The sequence below is a fragment of the Betta splendens genome, chromosome 9 (assembly GCF_900634795.4).
Source record: "Betta splendens chromosome 9, fBetSpl5.4, whole genome shotgun sequence".
In the NCBI taxonomy this organism is placed as follows: domain Eukaryota; kingdom Metazoa; phylum Chordata; class Actinopteri; order Anabantiformes; family Osphronemidae; genus Betta; species Betta splendens.
The window spans coordinates 8,567,114-8,591,542 of NC_040889.2; the positions used below are offsets into that span (position 1 = coordinate 8,567,114).

The 24,429-nt window shown below is 40.8% G+C and overlaps 1 protein-coding gene across 22 annotated transcripts in view; it reads left to right on the forward strand.

Moving 5' to 3' along the window:
* Positions 1 to 24,429, forward strand: part of cacna1c (calcium channel, voltage-dependent, L type, alpha 1C subunit) — a 127,450-nt gene that overhangs the window by 70,744 nt on the left and 32,277 nt on the right. For 18 of the 22 annotated variants that reach the window (XM_029161976.2, XM_055511986.1, XM_029161974.3 and 15 more), the window contains exons 4-22: positions 2,228 to 2,367; positions 5,116 to 5,255; positions 6,195 to 6,347; positions 7,175 to 7,374; positions 8,275 to 8,378; positions 12,289 to 12,376; positions 12,472 to 12,556; positions 17,739 to 17,829; positions 20,131 to 20,157; positions 21,138 to 21,298; positions 21,456 to 21,529; positions 21,622 to 21,773; positions 21,930 to 22,131; positions 22,273 to 22,393; positions 22,739 to 22,853; positions 23,389 to 23,506; positions 23,594 to 23,663; positions 23,808 to 23,943; positions 24,092 to 24,221. In XM_029161976.2, coding sequence (XP_029017809.1) covers positions 2,228 to 2,367; positions 5,116 to 5,255; positions 6,195 to 6,347; positions 7,175 to 7,374; positions 8,275 to 8,378; positions 12,289 to 12,376; positions 12,472 to 12,556; positions 17,739 to 17,829; positions 20,131 to 20,157; positions 21,138 to 21,298; positions 21,456 to 21,529; positions 21,622 to 21,773; positions 21,930 to 22,131; positions 22,273 to 22,393; positions 22,739 to 22,853; positions 23,389 to 23,506; positions 23,594 to 23,663; positions 23,808 to 23,943; positions 24,092 to 24,221 — 2,307 coding nt within the window. Of the gene's footprint in view, positions 1 to 2,227; positions 2,368 to 5,115; positions 5,256 to 6,194; positions 6,348 to 7,174; positions 7,375 to 8,274; positions 8,379 to 9,696; positions 9,801 to 12,288; positions 12,377 to 12,471; positions 12,557 to 17,738; positions 17,830 to 20,130; positions 20,158 to 21,137; positions 21,299 to 21,455; positions 21,530 to 21,621; positions 21,774 to 21,929; positions 22,132 to 22,272; positions 22,394 to 22,738; positions 22,854 to 23,388; positions 23,507 to 23,593; positions 23,664 to 23,807; positions 23,944 to 24,091; positions 24,222 to 24,429 lie in introns of all 22 variants that reach the window. The other 4 variants (XM_041072262.2, XM_041072263.2, XM_055511982.1 and 1 more) reach the window with 2 other exon arrangements.

The window sequence follows — 24,429 nt, forward strand, 5'->3', positions numbered from 1 at the left end:
GTCATTATGAGAGTAATAATTTAGTGTAAGGTTTTAATGAAACAGCTATTTCCTGTTCTTGCAAAACTATTGTACAGTGCTTTACTGTATAAGTTTATCTCAACCACACTTTTATCACTATGGTTAATACTTTTTAAATCAAGCCTTAATACATACCTGTACAGTATGGTGTGGCTTAAAGACAACAATTGAATGGTGTTATTGCCGGTGGAAGAAGTGGTTTTAAGATTAAATGCATGTACTTGCAACTTGCAATGTGCAACAACTAGATATGTTTTGCTGTCAGGTGGTAAATTGTTCTGTTCTTGCTCATCATTACTATAGTGTAAATAAGCATCTTGGCAGTAACATGAATACCTTCATGCTGTACCTGCACTGCTCACTGACATGTCTGTGCTATCCTTCCAATACAGCTTAATGGCTAATCCTGCCTTGCTGCAAATGGTATCATTGTCCAATACATGACAGAAGGTTGACGCTATAATCTGATTGGCTTACTTGATGGATGGGCGGTTTGGTTGACCTATCACAGATAACTGAATTATTGCGCCCATATACTCACCTGTCTGTCATTGTCTGCCTCCTTTTTGCTCTTATTCTATCTCTTTAGTCGGTGTCTCTTCCCTCTCTCGTTCCATTCTCCTTCTCTTTCATCCATCCTCCTCCACTCTTTGGGTCTCTCATCATTTCTCTCTCATTTCTTTCCAGTCACTAACCAGATTAGTCGTGGCCCTTATGGATTTTGCCCTTTATAGGTCCGTATGAGCGGAAGGAAAGGAGGCAGAGAAGTGTTTCGTTTCGTCAGGCTGAGCTGTTCCCACCAGATGTTTTTCTGTGTTTTATTCTACAGAGCGCCGCACTGTCTGCCTGTCATTGGCAGATACACAGCCTGCGTGTGTACGCGCGTATCTGTGTGCCTGTGTCATAAGAAAGTGATTGAGAGTGTTTGTGTGTTTTACAGGAAGGGTCCATCTGTGTATGTGTTGGTGTGAGATTAATGAGTTGTGGTAGAGGGTCTGTAAAATAATTCATGGATATAAAAGCAACTGACACATGCACAGGTAGACCAGAAAGACAATGGATGATTTATCTTAAAGACAAATAGAGAAAACATGTTCAGGTGCAGAATCTCTGACCTAAAAGTCAGTTGCCTTTAAATTTCTCAGTGTTTATATTATATATCATGTCATATTATTAAAACAAGTCTCTTTTCAACTTATAGTACTGGGGTTGTAATTTGATGCAGAATGTATTGTATAATTTCTGAGTCATTTCTGTTACTGACAGGTTTCCTTATACTTAGTAGCGCTCTGAAGTAGTGCAGCTAAAGTTTGCCTGATCATCAGATTATACTAAAGTCATTTAGAATAGGAGCAACTTGACACTCTGAGGAATGAGGCTAAAGCCTGGAGAGACCTCACTGGCCTTCTGTCCCAGGCCGCTTGCCCTCTGTGTGTTTCTGTCCATGGGAAAATGTGGGAACAGGAGATGGATGGACAGATGGATGGACAGAGCTAAATATATTCTGATGTTAAAAAAAAACTACTGGGACGGAGAGAGAGGGTTCCTGAAATACACAATGTCTAAATATACAATATTACTGTTTATTTACACAGACATTTAGTTGTTTCAATAGTGCCACATTGTCTTGAACTGAATCTGCTTAGTTGGAGTTTTTAAATGGAAATATGGAGAGAGGTTTAGAATTTAGAATCAGTGCATTATCTCTCGTGTGTTTTTTTCAAGGCCATTTCAGGACATTTCCCAGGACCCCCTTAACCAGGGTCATTCAACTGACAACAGTCTCTGTAGTAGAAAAGTTGCATGTGTATGTGCCTTTGTGTGTGTAGCGACACATGCAAGCATTCCTTGCTTAATACAGTAGCCTCTTAGGACAGGAAGAGAACTGCTTTGATTAAATAATCAAAATGCTCTATGTGCAAAACATCTTAGAAAAATACACACACAAAAACAATAACACAAAGACCGACAACACAAAGAGCTGGCCAAACAGTAACAGAACATCCTATCCAGGCTGCATACAGTAGACCACAGGCTATTCTTCTCAGTTCCCTCAAATTTTTTTTGTCACATAAACCAGTCAGACTTGACCCTACAATTCCTTTCTATAATCTCCTCTTTTTTATATTCTAGCTTTCTCCAGTGCACATTCATACTACTGCAGATCTGTTGCAAATAAACGACTCTGTCTTGTCTGTCTCTACAGGAACGTGTGGAGTATCTGTTTCTCATCATTTTCACTGTTGAGGCATTCCTTAAGGTAATAGCCTACGGCCTGCTCTTCCACCCCAACGCCTACTTGAGGAACGGCTGGAATCTGCTTGACTTCATCATTGTAGTCGTAGGGTAAGTGAGTGGAAATGAAAGATCTTTGAAATACGTATGTTACTCTGAATGTGTGTCATTTCAAGGACAGCAGACCCTGTAAAACTGTCAATCACTGCCAAGTTACGGGTTTTAAAAAGTGCTACCTGACAACAGTAACATTAGCACATCATTGACAAATTAGTCCTAGTGCCTTGGTATAATTCAAGTCAACAAACAAAACCACAGCCAAGCCATCCTCTGCCTAGTGCCAGGGGTTCCCACAGTGCTAGAGACTGTTAAAAGTAACATCACATTTCCAGTAAACACATCTGATTATTGTAGCAGAGACAAGGAATCAGCTTCACATCATCTTTTTCTCGATGACATTGATAAAACGCATTCACTACTACACTACACACAACAACTTCTAAATAAAGTGTTGTTATAAAACAAGCTATCCTCGCAGTGAATTTGTATTAGAGCCCAACAGTGTATTGGTGGAGGGAGCCTAAACTGATTAGCTTGTTAGATGCTGATAGCAAAGCTCTGCTCCGTTTTTCTTTATCTGCAACTCAGCAACATGGCCCATCTGCTAAACCCTCTGCGCCTGTGTTGTGGATGTGTGCGCGTGCCCTGCCTGCCAGCTGTGCTTTGTGTACAGTTTTGTGTGAGGGTAATGGTACAATAGCCAGTAGACCTGACAGTTACATTAATGCTATAAAGATGGGCTAATTGACCGTGTGTGTGCGTACAAAAGCGTGGCTTAACAAGAAAGCACCTCTTAGCCTGAAGGAAGGGTCTGTGAACACACACACACACACACACACACACACACACACACACACACACACACACACACACACACACACACACACACACACACACACACACACACACACACACACTGGCTGAGTCTTGTTCATTGCCGGTCAAGTGTTCACTCACATTAGCCATCACTAACTGAACATGGTTGGCTGCGCCCCATAGACACACACCCCATCGGCTGCTATCATGGTGCCAGTGCCCCAGGCATAAACACAACCTTTACCACTTTTATGCTGTTATCTACCCTCTCTGTCTGCCTCTCTCTCTCACTCTGTATCGCTCTCTCTCCCTGTGTCTGTGTTTCCTCCATCTGTCTTCATTTCAATTATTAGATTTTATTATAACACGTAATTATATAATGTTAAAAATTATGCTGTGTCACAGTATGTGAATGTTTACTTATACTGCGTTGTTTACGGCAAGAAAATCGTGTTTTCCTTTGCAGACCTTGCCACAGAGAGGTGGGAAGTTATAGTAAAAGCTGATGCTCTGGCATTGACAGGGTTCAGTGTTTTTGCCTGAGACCTCCAGAGAGGCTGTGGAGATCTAGGGACGTGTTCAGCTGTGATGACGCTGTATGTGTGCATAGCTGACTGCTTCCCACCCTGCCTTTGCGTTTGTGTGTGTGTTTGCGTAGATGAGAAGTGGCACAGGTCAGTCCCTCTGGAATGTTCACCATATGGGTGAAAGACTTTGTACCTGGTGTTCAGCCGCCTCTGATGTACACACCCACCTTCACACACACGGCTGTTCCCAGGTGCCACATGCATATAAATGCATGCTAATTTCTGCTTTTAAAGCTTACGGGCTGTGTTGTCTTTATGAATGTTCACATGCATGTACTATCTTTTGCTATGGATGTACACAAACCATTGTGTAGGACTACACTTAAAGGCTCTAATTACCATCTAACACCCCATCACAGCAACACATGTTGGGCAAAATGCTGCTGGTGCAAAACTGTGGATCCATGACATGTTTTTTTTTCATTCTCTATTTCACAAGCATGTTTCCCACAGTGCGAGAGAGAGAGAGAGAATGAATTAAATTGAGAGGGAGGTAGCGCGAAATAGAGAGGCCGAGAGAGTGAGAGGCAGAGAGAGGGCGATATGTTTTGAGAGGTCTTTTCAAGTGGCCATTTCATCTGTGCTAATTGATAATTCTCCATGACTAACATGCTGCTGACTGGCCTTTGAGCCACGCTAGCTGGAAAAAGGCATTGTATGGTGATTTCTAAAGGATCTCAGAGAGACAGAGAGAGGAGGCGAGCGTGATTAGCTCAGCTTGATATACATACATTCACGCGGGTGAGACACTTGTAAGAGTTGTCTGTAAATAATTTCACCAATACGGGAACTTAAAAACTATATTCAGAGATTTGCTGTTGTATATCCATGAGTATACTGTATACTGTATATGTCAAGGGGGTCTCAACCTGTTTGGTCAGAGGTATCCACATACTCTATGCTTTCCGTATATTTGTAAAGTACAGTATCTGGGTCTCAGTGTAATAGATACATGCACAGCACATACACACATGTAAACAGTCATCAGCTATAGCCACACAGACTTTTGTTGAGCTGCCTGTCAAATCATTAAATCCTCTCTTCCTTATCTGTGAAAAACAGGGGACAGATGAAACATTTTCTGCTGTTGTGTTGTAGAGCTACCCAATTAAGGTGCTTTCTTTTCATCTGTTGACTTCTCTTCAACAAATACTGCACAGATGTCTCAACCATTCCCTTCAAACCAGGCCAATATCAAAATTTACTAATGCGCTTATAGCTCATAAAATAGGTGATGCAAACTGTGGAACTAGAAAAAAAGACCATAATGGCAACAAAGGCCTTCACATTGTTTATAGCTTTGTGTTATATCCCTTTATAGATCTCTTTGACTGTTTTCACACTCAGAAAAGTTGTAGTTTGTGCTAATTTTAAGGCATTCCATTCTGTCTTGCAGGTTATTCAGTGCGATTTTGGAACAGGCCACCAAAGGGGATGGGGCCACTCCCATCGGAGGGAAAGCAGCGGGCTTTGATGTCAAGGCTCTGAGGGCATTCAGAGTACTCAGACCCCTCAGACTGGTCTCTGGAGTACCCAGTAAGTACTGTAAGCTGTGGAGAGAAGAACGAATGAATGAAGGACAGATAAGAAAGGTCATACTAACAGCGCTTCGGGGGATCAGGTGTGAATGGTGATTGGCCAGGGTGGAGGAGAAAGGAACCACAAATTGGAGCTTATATCGGTGCTTGACGCTTCACTTGCTGGCCTGATGATGCACATGCACAGATGCAATATAGACACACACACAAGAACATACTCACAGAGAGTCTTGTCTTGGTATACCAGACTGCAGGAGTAGTACTGTACTGTAGATGAGTTGTCTGTCAGCCTGTCTCTATTAGTGACTCCAGAAATCAATAATCTATCTGGCTGGAAGTCAGAAGGATCATATGTCATGGAGAACAGCTGTGTGACTGTGTGAACTTGTATTCATGTTTATGTGTGATGCTAGTATACATCGCGCTTCTGTTGTTTGATTTAAAAGCAGAACGCTGCGGTGCCTAGTGTTTAGACTGAACCCTGTTCAACTTCATTGACCTGTGTATTGACTTTGCTGTCAGGGCAACTGATCAGTGTTTAAGCATATTGACTGACAGATTTGTCTTTCTGACGAATTCCAGTGCCGTTGTTGCTAATTGTATTTACAGAGAAATTTTTAAAACGCCGTTCCCTGATTGAGGTTTGTAATCAACTGTTATGTTTTTTAATCAACACTTACAGGACCACGGCAATAACTTACTGATGTGATATCTTTACTTTGCCAAATGATGTAACTGACAAACAAATCAAAATCTAAGTGGGACCATCATTTGCCCCAGACAATCTTGTGCACACAATGTTTTACTATATGTATTTATTATTATCAACCTATTATTGTTACAGCCGTTAAGACGGTTGTTTAGCACTTTTTGTATTTCTGTGTCCATCCACATATTTCTGTATACTTAGCAGGATCTGTGTGTGTGTGTTCTCCAGGTTTACAGGTAGTGTTGAACTCCATAATCAAAGCCATGGTTCCCCTGCTCCATATCGCCCTGCTGGTCCTCTTCGTCATCATCATCTACGCCATTATCGGCTTGGAGCTCTTCATGGGCAAGATGCACAAGACCTGCGTTTACAAGCATCTAGGTACACAGAAAGAGAGAGTCAAGAGAATGCACACAATCCAGAACTCAGATACTGTATATGCTGAAGCATGTAAACATTTACATGTTGAAATATCCTCTCACACCCAGTTGAATACACAAAGGTTTAGACACTTGCTCCAACTTTAGCGACTGCAACACACAACTGAAAAAACTGAAAAATCAAAGTAAGCCATAAAGTAGACGTACTCTCACTATTCTACTTCCCAAGGTAATAAGTCAGGTACAGTAAGGTAATGATTTGTGCATAATTCTCAGTCATCAACCCTCAGTTAACAAGGAAGAGAGAAAATGGAGTATGTACCTTAAACAGTTTAAATGATAACCTCTATTAATATTTTAATTCATCATTTATGTTTCTGGGTATGAAAAATATGTGCAGTAATTGAAACAACAGCCATAAATGATTGAAACAATTTTCAGTAAAGGCCTCCAGGTATAAATGGACTTGAGTGCTGTTCTAGTGATGTTATAGGTCTCATGAGAGGTATTAGCTTTGTGCCGGTTAAGTGCTGGTTGAACACTCTATGTAATGCTATACATCACTCTGGAGAGCTTATTTTGTATAATTAGTACACCTTTTAATATTGATTTCAATATTACTGGTCTATTTGGTTTTAGTTCAGTGTATCATTTAAGCTTCTTTAGATGTATCACTTTTTTCTTTTCGACTAGTTATATTTGGATAAATGTACTAAAATGTGCCTAGATGCACTTAAACATATCAAGCAAATAATCAAACTAATAATGTGAGCTAAAATTGGATTCAAAATTTAATATGAAGAACACGCTTCTATTTTTTTGCCAAAGGTACAATTGCAGAGGAGAAGCCAGCACCGTGTGCACCTGATGGAGCTTACGGTCGGCACTGTACACACAACGGGACAGAGTGCAGAATGGGATGGGAGGGCCCCAACGACGGCATCACCAACTTTGACAATTTTGCCTTTGCCATGCTGACGGTGTTCCAGTGTATAACTATGGAGGGCTGGACTGACGTACTATACTGGGTGAGCCGGACACCACATTAATGTGCATTTGAGTGTGTGTGAGAGCAGTTATGCTTGATGTGTGTGTAGCCAATCATCACACATGGACGCCTTTCAGGAAAAATATGAAGTTCTCAGACAAGAAAGTGAGCATGTTCCTGTGTAGATGAGTGGTTTGTGGTTGTTTATGTGTATACACATGGAGCAGAGAGCCTACTACTGTAGCTCTACACCCCTTCTGCTTCTACACTGCCTGCTGCAACCTTTTGTGAACAATGTACTCAGCGTCAGATACTTTGCGCAGGTCACGTATTATGAGAGCTCTAGTGTAGTACGACCCATTTATCAGAAGTTATGAATACAACTGACCATACAACAAATATTTGCATTTGCATGGACTTTATTTTCACGTATATTGAGGAATATGGAGTAGGGACAGGCACTCCCTGTCTCCCGTCCTTTATCTGCTCCCGCTTTTCCTCTCTACTCCACTAGTTTATTCACTATTTATTTTTTATAGCATTTGAGGTGTATTTAGGGTTTAGTGTACACTTTACTGTAGTTCAGTATTCCTGGATGTGGATTTTCAAGGACCTACTCTCCAGCTGTACAAAAGGGTGCACAAACATTTAATCATACAGCACAATACTGCCACTCTTGCTTCACCGGGTCTTTCTGCAGCTCTTTTTAACAAGCACTGCTCTTTTCTTAATTCCTGCCTGTCCCCTTTTCTCTTTCCTTTCACTTCTTGACCTTGACTCCCCCTCTCTCATTCATTTGGACGTTTCATCGTCCTTCCCCATTGTCCTCACTCATTCCTTCCTTCCACCTCCCGAATCTTATCTCTCTCCACCCTGACAACACTACTCGTTTTCCTTCCTTTACCCTGTTCCTTCTCTCCTCTGTCTTTTTCTCTCTCAGATGCAGGATGCTATGGGCTATGAGCTGCCATGGGTCTATTTTGTCTCTCTCGTCATCTTCGGCTCCTTTTTCGTTCTCAATCTCGTTCTGGGGGTGTTGAGCGGGTAAGAGGTTAAGCTGTTCTCATGTGTGTACGTACTGTACTCTATGTTTGTGTCTTACAGTATATGTGGGTGTATAGAGTATGTGTAATATTAGAAAAGACAATGTAACAAGACTCCCTTTAGAAAAAGAAACAAAAGTGCACTTTATGGTAGATTTTCTTGTAGGTTCAATGGAGCATAAAAACTTCATGAAATTAAAGGGAAGCAAACAATGGCGTCAAACTACAAAAGCGTGATTGTGTCAGTCCCTTGTCACAACATGCATTCTCACATAAACACCCAACTACATAAAAAGCTCAGTATGATGTATACACTTGCTGGTTTCAGTACTTTTCATGTTAGTCTCCTGTGCAAATTAGCTGGTTTCTGCTTGTAGTGTTGCTGCATATTCCTTACATGTTCAGTGTGTGTGTTTTATGCAATAAACGTGGTTCCAGCAGGCAAGCTGGGTGCTGTTTACCACGCTCTGCCAAGTCACGCAGGCTTAGTACAAGCGCCACCCGGCCTGTAGGGACACACTGGGGCATAAATAATGCACCCCTCAGGTCAGTCATGAAGGTGGAACGCTGGAAACTTGCACAACAGGGATAACAGAGCAGGCAAAAAAGCTTCTCCTGAGGACAGATCAAATGGCATTAAAATGGAATTTATGGGATGGAAGAGTACACAGAGTAAGTGTTCAATAAAAGTGGCTTCAGGTAGAAAAATTATTTGGTTAGTTTAGATTTGAAGACAGTATAATAACCCTAAGAGCAATAATCACAACTAATGAGAAACAATTTATGTGTCTTTTACAGACACTGACAGAGAAGGACTGTACATGTCCAGTCCATGGGAGTCTTGCTGCACAGTCTGTTAAGGCATCTAATTCAAATTCCTACACAGTGTCTACGCCTGATGTGGGCCGATTTAATTTAACATATTACATCTTTTCACAGAAATGCATTAGTTCACAGACCTCACACTGGTTGTTTACCATGTGAATCATTCATAGTCTTCTGTCAGGATCACTGTTGTACTGTAAATTATAATTTGTCGTCCAAAACATCCATCGCTTTGCAACTTTTCCGTGCCAAGTTAAATACAGCTGACTGAATACACTGCCATGTGATTCATTAAGTGATTCTGACAAATGCTATGAAGGCACTGTTTGGAACGTTGACTAGGAATTTAACTCCTTCCTTTGCTTTTTTCCTCCCCTTTTACTGGTTGATCCTTTCATTCGTACCTTTTAACCTTTTCAATCTTATCTACACTGAACTATCTCCCTTTTTCTACCCTCTGTTTGGATTCTCCTCTCCATTGCTCCATCTCCTAGGTAAACGATGCAGTAGGTTACATGTGGCCTTGGGTGTATTTTGTCACCTTAATCATCATCGGGTCCTTCTTTGTGCTAAACTTGGTTCTGGGGGTGTTGAGCGGGTAAGGGCAGGGTCAAATGTCACTTGAAACTAACGTCTCTCTTAACCTTTTGCTGTTGTTTTTGTCGGCCTTTTTTTCTTGTCTTACTGAGAGGAAATGTTCATTTTCACCTTATGTTTCTTCCTTATGTTTCATTTGGTGATGCTTGTAACCACGTACATACTGTATGAGGCTATGGAGCTTCACCCAAGGAGATACAACAACAGCTCAGCTGTGCTGCTGTAGGTTCACTATAACTGTATATCGCTATCATAAAATGCCCACCGCTCAGGACTGCTCAGATAACATTAAACAGTTTTATCTCTATTTAAAACAACCTGAACAGAATATATTTTTCTCTCAGTGGCCACCAGCCTAATATTACACTGAATAAAAGCTGTGTGCAGATTGCATTTGTGTTTCAGCTTTTGGGAATACATGAAATAAACAGAAAGGAAATTCAATAGATACATTATGGATGTTTGACAAATCAAAGCTTATGTGTGCAAGGTTTCAGTTTTCGGGTTCATACAGTATGTTCGTTCTTCTGTGATGCAGCTTGGTAACAAACAGGTCTAGTGGGCTAAAGAGTGTCTCACCTCTGACTGACTGACCTGAATCTGACTTTTGATACCCAAGATGAAGTGACAGCAGCATTGTGGGGAAAATAATAGAGGATTATCTGGCCCAAACAGCTTGGGGGGGGGGGGGGGGGGGGGGGGGCTGTCTGACTCTTTGACTTCTGACTAATGATGCTGTCAACACACTACACAGCGTGACCTTTTACCAACTGCTTCCTCCATGGTGTGTGTGTGGGTCTCAGATTGGCATAATAAGTAATGGCTAAACAGAAAGAGGGATAGTGATACAGTACATGCATTTGTCTGGGTTTGATGTAATATGTAAATTGGAAGAACAGAGCGAGGCTAGTTTGGAAGATTCTCCAAACAGGAAGTGTCAGAAAAAGATAATATGTGAAGCAGACCTGCACACACACACAAAAACCGATCAGTATTACTGGTCTCCTGCTAATGTTGACTAGTGTGTGCTAATGCTTACTGATCTAAATAAATGTGTGCTGCTAACAAAGCCACAAAAAAAGGATAGCGTGTTGATTTTCCAAATACAGTCTTGGTCTTTTTAAACCATCATGGAGGAAGAACCTCTTCCTGAATGTAATTGTCAGTGGGCCTCACTGCTGTGAAATTTGACATTGTAACTAGAAACGTTCCCAAACCTACCAGGTCCTGCCAACTCCCATCCAAATAAATATTCTTTGTTCAAACTGTGTCTTTGACTTTAGCCTGACTTTGACCTTCCCCAAGTGAAGTGTTTAATCAAGTACTACTTAATTCTTTCTTCCACGTTGACACCTGGGTATAATTTCACCGGTTTTCATCAGAATATTTCAGTGTTGTACATTTTTAGTCTTTGTTTCTGTCATGGCCAGTATCAGAGCAGGGACGACCTAAATGCACACTGGCCAGCATAAGAACCTATTATAGCGTTATTATCACTCACACATCTTTCAGGCAATTTAGTGGACATCTAGAGGAAACCTACCTAGACCAGGAAGACTATAGTTAAGTGTACACTGTATCTCTCCTGAATGAAGAATAGCAAACATTATAAGCAAAATACTGTGGAGCCAAATAAACAGCAAGTTCACCACTATACTCCAACTTTATTACAACCTCTGGCCAGTGCATCTCTAGTGACCAAAAGAATGAGTTGGCAGAGGGTTAGGAGCTCAGTGAAGCAGGGCAACCTCACAGCAGAGCCACTTTTCTAGTTTGACAGGAGCAAGCGCCTTCGCCTTCCTCTGGGGCTGTACTAAGCACATTGCATCTTGGAGGTAGACCCAGAACAAGCTGCAGAAATCTCAGCAGACTAGGGAGCACCCTGTACAGCAACACATGTTTATCACACTGTTGAACAGTAAAATACAGAATTTACATTCAATACAGTACAAAAGCCAACATATTTATCACATCCCAGTGTTTTTGATAGTTCTTGCCCTTTATTAATTTGTGTAACAGATTAATTTTGTTTACATTGTTTACATTTTCACATGGGCATTAGGTATACAGTATGCATCAATCAAACCTAAACCATAGTCCAGTGCAATCAGTGCATTGGTGATGTGATTACATAGACTTATAGTACTTGTCCCTGCAGCTCCTTTTGCTTTAAACTGATTGTGTTCAACTGTTCAACAAAAGAAAAAGGGACCTGTATTCAAGTAAATGTGTCTAGATGTGCTTCAATTACTCTTTGCTCACTAACATGTTTCTCCTTGGCAGAGCTTTTCCTGATCACTTTACTTATTTCTTCCTTTGGCAGGTTTCTCCTCCTTTTTATTCCGCAATTCTCTGCATTATCACAAAAACACAAACCCAAAACCTTCAGTCTGGATTTTCAGATGCTTTCTCTGTTCTCTCTTCCCCTGCTTCTTTTTTTGCCCAACTCTCTGTCCCCCCGTCCCTGTGTCATGTTTCCCTTTTCCCAGAGAGTTTTCCAAAGAGAGGGAGAAGGCCAAGGCACGTGGTGACTTCCAGAAACTCAGAGAAAAACAGCAACTGGAGGAGGACCTCAAGGTAGGCCACTACAGTACATACTCACTGCATGTTGTATTTGATTATGTCATTGACAGCAGCCATCTTTTTTTTTATTTATGTATCTTTGCACACAGGGCTATTTAGACTGGATCACTCAGGCTGAAGACATTGACCCAGAGAATGAGGAAGAAGGCATGGACGATGACAAACCCAGAAACCGTGAGTTTATGTTTATGTGACATATGTGTCATTTATTAGGTGTGGTAGCATTGGCATTGACCACAGGTTTTGTGTCCATATGTAAAGCCTTCTTGTGGTTATTTGATCAGAAATGTTGTGATAAACATTCGTGTGTACCAGGAGCATATTTTAATGTAATATGCTCGTGAAATGACTTCTCTTTCACATGGTGGTAGTTCATAGACAGTGAAGGAAAGGCTGCCTTACTGACTGACATACTGACAGGATGTGGATATTGTCTGCTTGTTTTGGCTGAGTATCCTCCTGGGGTTGGAAACCTGTATGGATATCAGTGGAATGTGTGAGACTGTAGCTAATAGCCTCTGGGCACGCGCTCGCATACACTCAAGATACACACACACACACACACACACACACACGCACACACACACACACACACACACACACACACACACACACACACACACACACACACACACACACACACACACACACACCGCACTTCTGGAAACTCACACACAGTGCACTGTAAGTATACACCCTTAGGAATGTGTGTACTAACGTTTTGACAGAAATTATACACACATATTAACACCCTGCCTCTCTCTCTTTGCAACACCTCCAGAGAGAGGCTGCCACACATGGCACATGTCTTCTCAGGACTGAGGTACTTTTCCTGGGGAGGGGAGGGTACAGCATAGACCTCTTTTTGCCTGGAATAAAGAGAAGACAAATAGAATGAGAGAGGTGCTATGAACGATCTGTGCTATTGTCAATACAGATGGTGGACACATACAGTAGACTAGATTGCTAGTAAAGAACCGTGGTTCATTCTGGGAATAAGGGAATAAGAAGATAAATTATTTCAGTTAATCTAAAGAAATTATTAATTAACATGACAGCAAAGCACAACAGCCTTTGCCTGTTTTCACCTGTGACTGCTGGGCTGCGCTGGGCCAGTGTGATGTCTTCTTCCTGGAAATCATCACGTTATTAGTGTTAGTTGTAGGTAAAATCACATGCTTAATATTCTAGTTTTATACTGTACTGTATATGTAGTTCTTAATTTTGCCAAGTATTAAAAGTAGAGGTATCCATGAGATGCTAGACTCAGTCTAGTGCCTTTACTAAATGGTATAACTGACAGAGTGATTCATAAACGTGATACAGCGTTCTGCATCAGAAAGATCCATCATTCCTCTGTTTGTGAAGGTGGAAAATCAAGTCACTTGTTCTTTCTATTGCTCTGCCTCCCTCATTCCTCGATGAATGGATTCTCCTCTGGGAAGATGAATGAGGGCAGTTTGTCCCTCCTGCCCGGGACATTTTGCATAGGCTTGTGCACACATGCACACACATACACATGTCCTAAGTAGAGATAGGAGACTTAGAGGAGTCGATAAGAGGGATATGGAGGGGAAAATAGATGTGGCGATAGAGAAAGATAGAAATAGACGCTGTGTGTGTGTGAGAGAGAAAGAGAGAGAGAGACAGTGAGAGAGTTAGATGTAGAGGTTGTCTGGGACAGAGAACAGATGGGATTTTACATCATGACTACATGTGACCACACACTCAGACACAGACCATACGTCGTTACACATCTTTAAATGAAGAGTTACAGGGGCATAACATTGATTGATGCATTGTGTAATGTTTATATTGTGTATGTGTGGAAAAATACTGGTGCAGTTTACAGTACTTATTATCTTATATTATCCTATTTTATCTTGGATCAGAGGACTAGTTACGGTAGTTTTTTATTTTCCACACATTCTGCTGAATCTCAGGAAGGTATGTTTTGGTCTCAGTGTCTAACTTGTGCTTATTATCTAACTCAAGCCAAGCCTTGGTTTAGATCACCTTCCAGAACACAGTAGGGGGTTTACATAGCTAAGAATTTGTGCATGGTGCTATTTACTGAGACCTGCTGCTATACTAAAGTGTTACTGCAACTTGTGTTTAGTAGATTTTATATTTGAAACTAAAGTATCTGATCATTCTGGTTGATGACAGGACATGTCCTGTCTTAGCTGTTGATATGTTTCTTCATGACCTTTTGGTATTTTGGGGTTTAAAGTCAGTATGAACTCACTTATTGTCATCTGTGAGCCTTTACACTGTCTATGTGTGCCTACTTTTGTGCCATCCTGTCTTAGTGTATGAGTGTGTATGTCTTGCTGAGCCATGCTCTCTGTCCCTAGGTAAGCGCCGTCATTTTCAGTCTCTGCGTGGAGCCGTGAAGAAAAATGCGGCTTTCCTTCGTAAGGCGTGTGCGTCTGTTTGCATGGTCAAACTCCAGTTATCCTCCTTCGTCCCTGCGCCCCGATACAGTATGAAGTCACATGTTGCACTTAGAAAAATGAAACCTGGACCCCACTTGACTTCCTCCTGCCAACCAAAATGGACACACCAGTTGAAAGCAAACGCCCCAAGCTGATTCCAACTTTAAGTTGAACTTAAAATATTTGCTTTCAACTGGCGAAAAATACCCGAAAAAACTCTGCTGATGGAACAAAACTAACCAAGACCAGATTTCATTATTTTAAGTGTGCTTCTGAAATCAAAGCTTGGGTCTTAATAGGTTACAGGTTTACTGGAAACCTAACTCTGGTCTTACTTCTTGCTAGATGCTCCTGCTCTCCTCACTTTTTGTCCCCTCTGATCACTTCCCCTATTTTCTTTTATTGCACTGGAAAAGCATATTTTAAGCTCTCTAGCTCAAGTGGACAATGGCTGCCTTTTAACACTATAACATAGTTTATTCATGTTGTTTTCCCTCATCCCCTTTGCACGCGTTTCACCGATGGTGAATCGGATCTTAAAGACCTGCATATACAATTAAGAACTTTGGATATTGTGATTGCATTAAGGGTATTTTTTGTGCCCCCAAATTACAAAAACATGACAGGAAATAGGCTGATGAAAGAAAACAACATCACTGTATTAAATCAACTCTCCTGTATGGTTCTGTATGTATAGGAAATAGTTATTAATATAATTGCTTGACTCCTCTAAAAAAAGGACTATCTCATCAGATTTCAATACAGTTTACTCTGTGTGTGTGACAACTAAAAATGATGCTATAGTCCTCTTCCTAGATTCTCCCTGCGTTGTGAGAAACCATGCCAGCTTCTGTAAAAACAATGAAAAGGTGGTTTGTGATATGGAGTTTTCACCAGGCAATTGTTACATTTCTTAGTAGAACTGTGTGTTTTTATTAAAAAATATTTGACCCTTTTATTTCACCAACTTATTAATGGTTATTCTAAATTAATTAATGACAATTGCCTTGTGAGGAAAATAAACTAAATCAAAAATATAGGACTGAAATGTGTAAGAAAATATGCATGAAAACGCCGCTAGGATGAATATCCGGGTTTAAATGAAGAGCTATGTAAATGGTACATTTTGGTCTGGTTCAACTTCTGAAAATATATGAAATATTTAGATAAAAAAGATGAAGGTATGGCCAAGTAATATCTCACTGACTCTATTTTTTATGCTGACTCAGATAAACAGATTTGAGATACAGTGCTACGGTATATTAGCACTGGCTGGAGTGAATAAATTCCTCTTCCTCCCTCCTGCCGCTTATTTCTCTGCCATGCTCTCTTTTCCTTTCCTTTGCTTTTCCTCCTTCATCTCCCTCCTTCTCTCAGTGACACTGGTCTTTGGGGTTTACTCTAACAATAGGTATTAAACTAGTTCAGCGCTCCGCTGAGGAGAAGGCACAGGGCTTGGTTTATATTTGAAAGGCTTTAGCCTCGGGAGGCACCGGAGGGCCCTGAGTGCTTTTAAGTAAGTGGCATAGCAGCAGGTGGCACGTGCTGAGCTGAGGGAACAAACAGCATGTTCAGGCAAAGGTCTAAATGTTCAGACAGACCAGCCTGATCTCTGTAACACTGTTCGCTCCCTGTGTCGTAATGATATAAACCACTCTGAAATAACTTAAAACTTGTGAATGCTACTAGTAATACTGTACATCTGTGATTTAGATGAAAACAAAGATCAACAAAACAACATGATTATATGATCATGTCTCAGACTTTTCAACAGTACAGTAGGTTTTGCTTTTTTGTTGCAGTCTTATCATACTTTAACATTGGGATTCAAATGTAGTATCTGACCCTGGTACCCAGAGGGCGTTACAATAAGTGTCTGAGGTGACAGTGAGGGGAGCGCAGCTCATCCCTGCAGGCAGGCATAGACTGACAGAAGCAATAAAAAGCAATGTATCACTTCATATCACTCACCCAACCAACCATCTCCACATTCATCGCATTCTCTCTCTCTCCTCGTCACTCCATCCATGCCTCCCTCAAAGCCTCCCCCTTTAACGCTTTTCCATCCTTAGCTGACAATTCATATTACTCCCGTCCTTCCTCTACTGGAGTTTTTACCCACATCTTCCTGGTATTCATCGTTCCATCTTCACACATCATTACACATGCCTTTCGTTGGAGGACAAAGTAACACATTTGCAGTCTCCTTGCGGTTTTATAAACAAAGAAGGATTGGAATCAGTGAGCGTTCTACCTGTTTACATTTCTGTAAAAGGATCCTTTGATCAAGTTAATTTTTAGATGTTTGCATTGACAAAATTGCTGCACAAACTCTTAGATAGAAGACTGAGTAAAATTAGGTCATTAGGTCCTTTTACCCCTATAGCGTTTACACACCAAAATCTGCTACATGACATGTGAGGACTAAGTTTTTAATTTAAATCATATGGTGGTCCCTCAATTAAAAAATGACATCCATCATAATAGTATTTGCAGGGGTTGTGTCCCAGGATCCTAACCTGTAAAAAGTGTTTGTATGACAACTTGTGTGTAATTAGTTTAGGCAATCAGTGTAAAATTTGGTAATGGTTTAATTGACTCAAGGGACTGTGTGTAATTGTGTCTTAATTAGTAGGGTTGACTTTGAAATTACTTCATGATCCTAGAAATTACTTGTTTGGCTGTTTGAACCTGTGCCCATCACAGTTCTGCTGACCTATAAAGATTTCAGTGCACCTTGGACCTTTTGTGCAGTCATACACTTGTACATTGATTTGCATCTTTACAGTTTCTGGTCCAGTGTTTAGAACAAGCATGAGACGATTTATCTTTCTGTCTTCTGAACATAACTATGGTAACATTATGAAAATCATTGCCTGACTCTGACTCCCTTTCTCTGACTCTGCTCTGTTTCTCAGTGAGCATGCCAGCCAGTGAAAATGAGTCAGTCAACACAGACAATGCCCCGGGGGGAGACGTAGAGGGGGAGACCTGCTGTACCCGGCTAGCGTAAGTACCTCGCCCTCTTCCACGCTCACACCTCTTTTCCCTCTATTTCTCAGCCCTCTCCGTCACCTTGTATCAAGCCCAAGGTTGAATTTTATCCCACATAATTTCTGTATTAGGACAACTGTTTGTCGTGGCACTGTAAAAGTGGCTCAGCCTGCCTCTGTCTCACGAGGCCACACTCCTGACTTATCAAGCTCAGGTCTGGGGGAATTTAATTCTGCATAGTGGAATACAGTGTGTTGTTAAAGTAAAAACTGATGAAATTTAAGCAGAATTAATGAATCCAAAGCCTGAGGCGCTGCTCCCAGAGGGCAGTCTTTTTCATTTTCATATCAGTAAAATTATTTCTGTGACTGTGAAACTTATGTGAATATCCAGCTAAAAGTTAAAAATTCAGGTTTATTGTTTAAGCATCTATCAACAACCTCTCTCATGGTTTAAGTGTCCAGTGGCTGTAAGATAAATGGATCGTCTTTCACGAAAACATCACAAAAGCACCTCAGCAGTGGAAGGCACGTGAAGGAAGCCCATCACTCGGCTAAAGAGACTCTTGACTAGCAAGGTGCAAGAAAAGTGCCGTAATGATTTAGGACCTGACAAAGAGTAGAAAAGCACCACATCTACATCTGTAATTGAATAATTGCCCCCCGAACCCCCATCCCTATCTGTTTCTACTCTCTTTCGCTCCTCTGTGTGTTTGCTGGTGAAGTGCTTTTCTTCCTCCCCTGTGGGAGCTCACGAACAGCTGACTCACTCACTCCTGCTCTCCTGTCTCTTTTTATTTTTTCTACATTATTCAAACAAGTGCTTTGCTTTTTCTTAGACACAAGGCCACGCTCAGCCATGACCCAAGCGGGTGCACTTCAGCACACAAAGCAAACACACCTACATAATAAACTATTCATCACTGTGAACATAGCAGAGTAGAAATGAACAGAATAGAAAAAGTTGCAGTATAAAATAAACAGAGGTGAAATCAAACTGAATGAAAAACTCTCAGGAGCATCACTGCTGGTAAACCTGGATGGCACACTGTGTTTATCTGTAGTCTAGCTGTCCATCTGTTACTTTGTCTTTTGTTATGTTATTTGTTCGTCCTCTGTCAGGCTGAAACAAGTCTAAATGAAAATATCTCAACTGAATAAGCAGGAAGTGAACACATAGAATGTTGTAAAATGCAGCAGCTTCAGCAGCATGTTGTAAATGCCTGCAAGTATAGATTGTTTTAGAATCTGCTGGTAATTTCCTTGATTCAGTTTAGTAGTTGCTTGTCATTTTGATCATGGTGATGATTTCCCAATAACATTATTAATATCCCAATAAATAGTAAAAGTCGCTGCGACGGGAAATGTGAGCCGTGACTCTTCCTCTGCGACACTGCAACAAGTTTGGCTGGAGGCATTAGCTCACACTATTATGGAGATAAGACCTGAGAGTCTCCGTCTTTGTCAGTTCTTCTTCACATCGCTATGGAGACAGACCTCAGGGTAGGAGCTACTTCGGCGTCCGCTGATCTCCTAATCGAAATAGACACATGGAGAGAAGAGACGTGTGTACTGTCAGCCTCCATATCCAGCCAGTCAGTCATTTTATTCTTTCCTTCAGTCAGTCACTGAGTCACTTCATTGCATTAGTCAGCTGGTCAGTCAGTTCATCTGCTTGTACAGGGAACAGGGATCAGTACAAAGCATTTGCACCAGCACCCTAAACGCTTAACGCTTTCAAGTAATTCTTCCAGTCAGCAGATAACATTTTATGTCTACTATAAACTACATGCATATACATCCTCTCTTCTCTTCTTTCTTTCCAGAGACAAAATGTCTTCCATTATATCTTGTCCTCAGTTCTTTATGTATGTAATTATTGCTGTTACAGTGGTGAACAGTCATCTAAAATATTCTTAATTAAGTCAATAAATTGGGATCTTTTTCATATTAAGGTTGACTGAAGGAAATCCAAACTCAGTGTTGTTTGTTTTGACTGGATTCCACTGTATACATGTTGGCAAGGGGTGATTTGTTCAAAAGACAACTTTGTTCCAATGAAAATCTCCATTTTGTTTTACTTTTCCTAGAATTGGACACACAAAAAGTGTTTTTTTTTTGATCATGTTTTAGTTTTGCAGAGTGAGTGTGTGTGGATTTCACCTCACTCTAGACAATGTGATATAACATGATCAAATCTAAAGGTCCGCTCACCTCAGTCCACTCACCTTTATCCCTCTCAAATCACCCCTTTCATCCTGTCTACATGTGTGTTATGTGTGTGTGTGTATAATCCATTTTGTTTTCTGTGTTCCAGAAATAGGATCTCCAAATCCAAGTTCAGGTTAGTACATGTTGTTTACCATAGTCTCAAAACTCACCTGCTCTGATGTCTTTACTCCTGTTGCGTTTGTACTGTCACTGAATGTGTGTGTATGTTTCTGTGCAACTACAGTACTGTGTGAAGAGACAAACTAAAAGGTGATGCTGTTTGAAAAAATGGTTCAACCTGGAAGGTGTTTTAATCCAAACAAACACTACTTCTTCCCTGCATTTATATATTCCCTGCAGATACCGGAGCTAGGATTTGATTGCTGTTAAACCAGTTTAGCTGCTTTTAGTTTTCACTTATCCCTTTATTAATATATATCAAATACTTTGCTTTACAAGAGGACCTTTAATGCTAATGAAAATGCTAATATAAATGAATGAATATACAGTCATCTAAAGCTAAACACATACAGTAAGATGCTCCAGTGCTTCTCTACCTGAGCACCAGTTGCTGTCTCTTCGTGTGACCCTCAACTGACAGATAAGTCCTTAAGTGTTAAACATGCTATTAAAGGGAACAATAGCTCTAATTTTCTGGTGCAGGGAAAGAAAAGCCCAAATGACAGATGACACGAATCACTTTTCCTGTTGAAGATTTTATCACAAACCCACTAAAGCTAAACCACTTTACTTCAAATTTGTGCCCTTCAGTCATTTGCTACGAATAAATTGTTTGCTTTTCGTTTTTGTGTATCTACTCGTGCAACACTCCTCAAATTGACCTTTGCTGGGTAGAATGACTAACTCTGCTCTGCAGCTCTGCTCTCAAACGACAACCACAGACCCATGGATGATGTCATCACTACACTACACTACACTACACTTTAGAAAAACTGACCCTTTTCTTTTCATCTCTCTCTTCTTCTCTTGGTTTTCACAATCATCACCTGTTCCTTGGGGATATATTATAACTTTTTCTCCCTCTTTTGTCTTCTCATTTCTTCCAAATCTCTTTCCTGGCATCTCTATGTCTCTCAATCTCGTCTTTCTTAGTCGTTACTCTCGAAGGTGGAACAGACTGTGTCGGAGAAAGTGTCGGGCAGCGGTCAAATCACAGGTTTTCTATTGGCTCGTTATTTTCCTGGTTTTCCTCAACACTCTGACAATTGCCTCTGAACATCACCAGCAGCCTCAGTGGTTAACTGATGTACAAGGTGCGTAAACTCCCCTTACACAACTGTAAATTGTAAACTGTATATACACACAGAATGAATGGATGTCTGATCTCACCTTTCTCCTTTCTCTACCTTCCCTTCTCTTTCACACGGTTTTTCTTTTCTGATGATGTCCCCTTTCTTCCCTTCTCTCCAGATATAGCCAATAAAGTGTTGCTAGCCCTCTTCACTGGTGAAATGCTGTTGAAAATGTACAGTCTGGGCTTACAGGTAGGAAGCTACAATTTCCAGGACAAACCTAAACCCTCTCCTGTGACTTCTGCCTTTTTTTTACATATCTACATGTTGTTTGCTCTTTACAGGCCTACTTTGTTTCGCTGTTTAATCGCTTTGACAGCTTTGTAGTATGTGGAGGAATTCTTGAGACGATTCTGGTGGAGACCAAGATCATGTCTCCTCTCGGCATCTCTGTGTTGCGCTGTGTACGTTTACTACGAATCTTCAAAATAACCAGGTTAGTGGTATTGATACATATGGATCAGTGTGCAGTTCATACACAGACGTGGACACACACCTTGAAAGTCACTTGAATTACTGCATAGAGTAGCATATGTTATGCATACACACACATGCAATGTCTTCCAGTATTAACTGGACCTCTTTTCCCCAGATACTGGAACTCCCTGTCCAACCTGGTAGCCTCCCTTCTAAACTCAGTTCGCTCCATCGCTTCCCTGTTGCTGCTGCTCTTCCTCTTCATCATCATCTTCTCACTGCTCGGCATGCAGCTCTTTGGGGGAAAATTTAACTTCGACGAGACCCGACGCAGCACATTTGATAATTTTCCCCAGTCTCTGCTCACTGTGTTTCAGGTAATGAAGTTGTGAATGTTCTGTTAACATGGCATTTTTACTAATATAGGTCCATGAAGGTTACCATAAAGTGAAACATAACAAGTTGATTCAAGTGAAGATACTGTAGGTTCATTCCAGCTATTCCTTTTGTTTCCATAGATCCTAACAGGAGAGGACTGGAACTCTGTGATGTATGATGGCATCATGGCGTATGGGGGGCCATCTTTTCCTGGCATGCTTGTCTGCATCTACTTCATCATCCTCTTCATCTGCGGAAACTGTATCCTACCACACCAGTGCTTTACACAAGCTACTGGATCTTGATCTGAAAGATGGCTGTGAAAGACTAAAAAGAAATAAAGCTATGACAAGTCTAGACCTGGGTTTGACAACAACATTTATTTTCCTATTCTGGTCAATTTTATCTTATCAAACTGAACACAGTATGACGGTTTGAGATTTGAATCCCCACAACGTTTCTCTACTCTGGCATTTGGCTGTTTAGTGTCTTTTAGGTGCAGACAGGTTGCTGATTATTCACTTATCCTGTCAGTGCTGTTTCCAGCCCCCCCAACACTGATGATCTGATGGATCGGCAGCCTTCTTTGCTTAACCCCTTGAACAGATATCCTACTGAATGTCTTCTTGGCCATCGCTGTAGACAATCTGGCAGATGCTGAGAGCCTGACATCTGCCCAGAAAGAAGAGGAAGAGGAGAAGGAGAGGAAAAAACTGGCCAGGTGAGGAAGGAAAAGAAAAGAATGAATCCCATAAGAGGTGGGAGAGTTTGGCCAAAGGCATCAAGCCAGAGATTTATCTTGCAGCATTTTATATGTTAAGTAATGTCCAGATTAAATATGATGGTTAGAACCTAAATGTATTATCAGGATTTATTACAGGTTAACAGATGCCTACTTTGCTTTTCAGTTTATTTTTACTGAGTAATTTTAGTGTTTCGCTTGCTACAAAAGGTAATTTGTCAGCAACAATAGATGTGAGATTTTAGTGCAGTTGAAAAAGATAATGTTCCCCTTTCTGGTACAAATCATTAAATTGTCATTAAGTGTGATGAAAACAATTATTTTCCTGTACTTTGGCGTCTTTGTTTGATGGCAACAGGACTGCTTTTCTCTGGAATATAAATAATATAATTAGTGTTTTTTTCCCCCTCTTGTTCATCCAGTGGATTAAAAAGACACTGACACTGCCACAATTAAAAGAAGGGAAAATATACAAAAAAATTAAGGGTGTTCTCTTCTTACTTCTTTTCTCTAGATTGGCTAGTCCCGAGAAGCGACACGACAACGAGAAGCCACCTTTGGAAGAAGAGAAGAAGGAGAAGATAGAGCTGAAATCCATCACTTCAGATGGAGAAACCAACACTGCTACTAAGGTATCATATGAACATACATACACCAAAAGGTTCTGTTTATTAAAAAACTAATTAAATTATTACAATATATAAATCTACACTGTTTAGATCAACATGGATGACTACTGTGGAGATGAGAGTGAAGAGAAGAATCCATATCCTGCAAATGATTATATAGGTACAGTCTCAAATATCAAAAGAGTGGATCAGTGAATAAGTGAATGACTGAAAGAAAAATAAAACCTTGCAGTGATCGTTTTTAATCTGTGTTTATTACCCTTGCTCTCCCTTGTGTGTTTTGTCCTCACTTCCATATCCACAGTAGGGGACGAGGAGGACGAAGAGCCAGAGATGCCTGTGGGCCCAAGGCCACGGCCACTGTCTGATATTCAGTTAAAGGAGAAGGCCGTCCCCATGCCTGAGGCCCGTGCTTTCTTCGTCTTCAGCCATACCAACAAGTACGCCCCTGACTTCTATGCTTATGCTACTTTTTGTTTATTTTTTTGTTTCCGCCTCAGTCTATTTCTTTTTCTATTGTCTTTCTGTCAAGAGACTCAACATGATTATCTCAACATGTTTTTTTGTTTCTCTTTCCTGATTTTCTAGATTCAGGGTTCTGTGCCATAAAATCGTCAACCACAACATCTTCACCAACCTCATCCTCTTCTTCATCCTGCTCAGCAGCATCAGTCTGGCAGCAGAGGACCCAGTCAAGAATGATTCCTTCAGAAACCAGGTAACAAGCAATTTTTCCAGGTCAGCCACAAACACAAAGTACCTATGTCCTCATATGGCTTCTTGTCACATTTACTCAAGAAAGATTCAGTTAATTAATCGATTTTAATGGCATGATGCATCTGACTTTTTTACTAATCTCTGTGTACAATTTCTATAATAATTTCTATAATTTACCTTAAGCCAAATACTGAACCCACATACAGTAT